The sequence below is a fragment of the Corvus brachyrhynchos genome, unplaced genomic scaffold (genome assembly GCF_000691975.1).
Source record: "Corvus brachyrhynchos isolate BGI_N302 unplaced genomic scaffold, ASM69197v1 scaffold219, whole genome shotgun sequence".
Taxonomy (NCBI): Eukaryota; Metazoa; Chordata; class Aves; order Passeriformes; family Corvidae; genus Corvus; species Corvus brachyrhynchos.
The window spans coordinates 775,889-780,430 of record NW_008240034.1 but is presented as its reverse complement, the minus strand read 5'-3'; the positions used below and the strand labels follow the sequence as shown (position 1 = coordinate 780,430).

Sequence of the window (4,542 nt, the reverse complement as noted above, 5' to 3'; positions counted from 1 at the left end):
TTCCCGTGACCGGGGACGGCGTGTGGGGGAGCGGAGACGCCTCCAGGGCTCGGCGGTGCTGCGGTTCGGCAGCACCGGCCCCTGGACACAGAAGCACAGGGCAGCGACAGGGCAGGGACGGAGCGAAGGTCACGGGCTCGGAGACACCGAGCCGATCGCTCCCGACCTTTAAAACTAACGCGAGCAACGCGTAGCGCCGGCTGGGGTAAAGGATGGGTGAGTACCTGGCAGGCAGGAGGGGTTCTAGAGCCCGGTTCATCCATGCACCCTGTCAAGAGACATTTCTACAGGATTAATTTGCCCATAAAAACCACGCACTGTAGGTAATGGCGACTCCCCAAAGATTTGCTGATGAGCCATTTCATGTCATCCATTGACAAGGTAGAAATGGCAGTGTTTTAACTTCAGGTTTTAGGATTAGAAGGAGAATTTTTGCGAGAGAGGTAGGAGAAAGCAGTAGCAGAGAAACTGAGTCATGCACAAATGAGAGTACACAGCAGGTACGCACATGGTAAACTTCATTTGAACTTGTTTACAAAATTGACAAAAAAATATCACCTTGTAAACTTATTCACATTTGTTGGAGCTCACAGAACTGGTTATACTGGCATGCTGAAATAAAGATTGTCAAGCCTCATCTCACCCTGGAGGACACACAAGTGAGTTGACCCCTTACAGCAGCAACAAACTCAGCAAGGAACAAGATTTAAAGCTTGCATTGGGAGGGAATTTCTCCAGCAGTTTTTGTACCACCAGGGAAAGGGCTGGGTCTGGTTCCTGATGCTCCCTCAAACAGATGAGCATCAGCACAGGCAATTTTTGGGTGTAATCTGAAAGCTGTGATGAGCTTCGGGCATCACCATACCCAGTGCAGTCAAGGGCCATCAATTGCATCAGAAATGGAAGCAGTGGAGAAAAAGATGGAATTTATCAAGTAGTACTTCGTCATTTCCTGAAATTTGGGAATATTCAAAGGCCTCCAAAGAGCACGGACCCTGTTCCTAAATGGGACCATTCAGGGAAGGAGGGAGGAAGGGCAGGGGGGAGATAAGATGCACAGTACTTTTTTACATAAACAAAACTCAAGCATTTCCAAAATGACCAGCAGCTTAGCCCTCTACCATCAAATCTGAACTGCAAGACAGGAGCTTTCCCCAGCTCTAAACCACACTGCTCAACCTCAGCAACTGCAGAAGGACAGAATGGAAGTAAACTGAAAATATACTTGGATGCATTTTTTGGTAACCACTTCTTCTGGTTTCACTCTCAGACCTCAGATTTCAGAAATGGAAGCACACAGACATTGTATTTCTGAAATACCCACACATTTCAGTAACAGTCAGATCATAAATGAACAAGAATGACTTAAAAAGAAACCAAACTTCATCAGTTGTATTCCAGGGAATGAACCAACACAATGCAGACCTGGCCAGGAGCACCTTCCTCTGAAAACCAAGGAAGAGTGCCCTCAAAGACAGGACAACTCTTGCCAAGGCTCATCTCCAGCACACATGGGTTAACAGAGTTAATAAGCCCAGGAATATTTTTGGTATAGTGTCCCCTCCCCTGAACAGAAGCCCAGCACTGGGGACTGCATAAAACAACATAGTCCCAAATATTAAAGCAATTACAGTTAATAGAAATCCTTCACTTTCTACACCCCAGGCTGCTTTAGAAAGCACTGTAACAATTAGGAATAAAACATTACAAAGTTACCGAGACGAAAAGATGAAGTCTGATCTCTTTAGGCTTTGAGGTACATTATCAGCAGTTGGGTTATCAGTCTCCAGAGTTAAAAACAAATCCAACCTGTGTGACTGAACACCACACCAAGGTACTTGGAAGACATCCCGTTATCCCTACCGGCAGTGTCCGTGGGATTCGGCTCCACCTCCCTGCTCCGACGGGTGCCCAGTGCCAGGGCTCCCTTAGCTGGGCTGAACTGAGCAGACTTGGGGGGGAAAAAACGAGTGGAGTATATATAAATAATTCACAAACTGGTTTGTGCAAATTTTTTTTATTTCCACATTTATATCACAACGTGTCCACTTAAAGGACCAAATAGCAAAGTTGCTCCCTTCTGCATCCCAGGAACACAGAAGTCTAGTTACTGTACATTCACTAAGGCTCTTTGTTTTTGCAAATTGCGTTTATGATGGATATCCATAAGGCAAACAATATCTAAAGGAATGGTAACAAGTATATTTCCAGCATACAAACAGGCTTCCTTTTTCCCTCTCACAGTACAGTTACAAACTTGTAGCACCCTCATTACATTTAGATTCTAGAAAAGGTGATTTTTCTTTTTTTTTTTTTTTTTTTTTTTTTTTTTTTTTTTTTTTTTTTGTCTTTTTGTTTTTTTTGTCTTTTTGTTTTTTACCTATAAGTTTGCAGGAAGGGAAAAGGAGGAAAAATATTTGGCTGGTGGTGGTGGGATCAAAAAATATCGTTAAACATCTAGTTTTTGCAGCATTTCTCAGAGACTGGATTTAAACTGAAACCAGACTAAAATATGTGGATGCCTATGGAATGTTGAGCTGAAGCTGGTGGCCCAGCCTGCAGTGCAACACCTGCTGTTTAAAACCCAATCTCCGTACCACATGACTCTTAAATAATGCAATCATGTTCAGAGATGTGATAGAAATAAAACTACAGTTTTTGCACATTGTCTCTCGAATATCTCACTGCCAAATAAAAACCCAAATCAAGTCAAATAAATAGATGCATATTTTGTTAAGGTAACTTCCACAATTTTTCTCTGTACCTGCCTGTAGTAAGATTCCGGCATTCAGAAAGTGCTGGAAATCCTCTTCACTTCTTGGGGACTAACACTTTTTAGAGCTGGCTCGCTATAGAGTTTTGAACTCAACTGATCAACCTTCGTATGCCTTCCTTTGCAATTGTTAGTAAACTGGTAGCAGCATTTCACAAAAGGAGAATTTAAAGGAATGAGCTGGAAAAGCCCAGCTCCCTCCCCCCCTCTGCTCGTGGGGCCTGTTTGTCCAGGACAGGAGGCTCTCTCCAGCTGGAAGTGGCATCGTGTCTGCCAGTTCTGCTAACTGCAGGTGTAAAAAGCGTGGTTAGCAGAACTGCTCTCAGTCTAGACAGACGTAAGGCAGGATGTTCAATCTCCCATCATCCCCGTGTGGATCTAAGGATATGCACTGTGTCCAATCATACCAGTTACCCTGTGTGTCATAACAACCGTTCACGCCTGGCCAGTTGTGGTCACGTATTCTGTCAAGGTCATCGCCCGTGACCTCTCTGGTGACCCCAGGCAAGTCTGTAGGTTTGCTGTTAGGAGCTAGAACGTGAGTCTTTCTAGCCTCTTTTCTAGTGCTTTCCTCCTGCTTTAAATACTCAGACATGAAGTAGTGAGCTCCTGGAGTCTGTACTCCTGATGAAGACAGCAAGCTACTCTGTCTGTTTAAATATGACTGAATGATTTCGTTTCTGGACAACTCTTTCCAGTTCGTTTGTTCAAAGGGGCTTTGCAGGTTGGGTTTTTGCTCCTGCTTTTCCGTTTCTGTCCTGTGCTGTTCAGTAAGTGCAGGGATTTCTACCTGCAAAGGATCTTTCGGTGTTAAAGGTTTTATCTGTCCTGTCATGGGATCAAAAGTGAGTTTTCTCTCTTTTAACCTCACAGGTTTCACACCCCCTTCTGTCACGTGCCCATCCAAGTTGACTGTATAGTCTCTGGGTCGGTACCTTTTCTTCTTTTTGCTATCGGACCCTGAAGCAGCATCGTCACTGTCCATTTTGGAAGTGTCCTGTGGGAAGCCCATGTGTGGTGGGAGCGATTCCCCAGGGTGACCTTTGCAGCCGGGAGCCGTGTGCTGCTGAAGTGTCCCTGCTGTGTGCCTGTGCTGGCCCTCGGCGCCTCCCTGCTGCTCCTGCCAGTGCTGTGCCGCCTCGGGGGCCGCCTGAGGAGGGAACTCCAGTCTCTTGGCTGGCATGGGAGGTGTGGATGGTTGCATCAGGGACGGTGGCGGCGATGGCACCTGTGCAGCATCTAAGAACTGAGACCTTTGAGATGGACTGGGCATCGAATCCTTTGGTGAGTATGTGGTGTGCTGCCGAGCAAAAGTATCATGCCTAACATTCCTGGGGCTAAAGGAGGAGCAGCGCGGGCTCTTGGGCTGGTGGGGGCCCGTGGCTTCTTCTGATTTATCATGCTGCTGAAGCACTGCAGTCTTTAGTAACGAGGAAGTGCTTGAAGGTTTTACAAGTCCTGGAGAACTGGTGTGAGGTTTTACAGCGTTTACTGGGATCTTATTGTGTTTATCATTTTCACTGAGATCTGTCCTGCTGCTTTCGGGCCCTGCATGTAGGTTTATGTCTACAGGACTAGGAAAATTTTCAGGACTACCTCCAATTCCATTGGTTGGAGGGGGTGAAGAGTTTTGTAATACTTCATGACTAGCTTTGGAGACCTTTGGGGGAGGAGGGCCCTGATGCCCATCCCTGTGATCACCTTTCCTTTTCCGATTTCCCAGTTTCTCTGTTTTTGGAGAATTTAGTTTCTGGATATCATTCCTTGTT

At 45.8% G+C, this 4,542-nt stretch overlaps 1 protein-coding gene across 1 annotated transcript in view; it reads right to left on the bottom strand.

Annotated features, from left to right (window-relative positions):
• Window positions 1–501: 501 nt before the first annotated feature.
• The window catches only part of MED26 (mediator complex subunit 26), a 15,921-nt gene continuing 11,880 nt past the window's right edge, over window positions 502–4,542 (bottom strand). Inside the window, exon 4 of the mRNA XM_017743883.1 lies at window positions 502–4,538. Within this exon, the coding sequence (XP_017599372.1) occupies window positions 3,096–4,538 (1,443 nt within the window). The 3' untranslated portion in view covers window positions 502–3,095. The remainder of the gene's footprint in view (window positions 4,539–4,542) is intronic.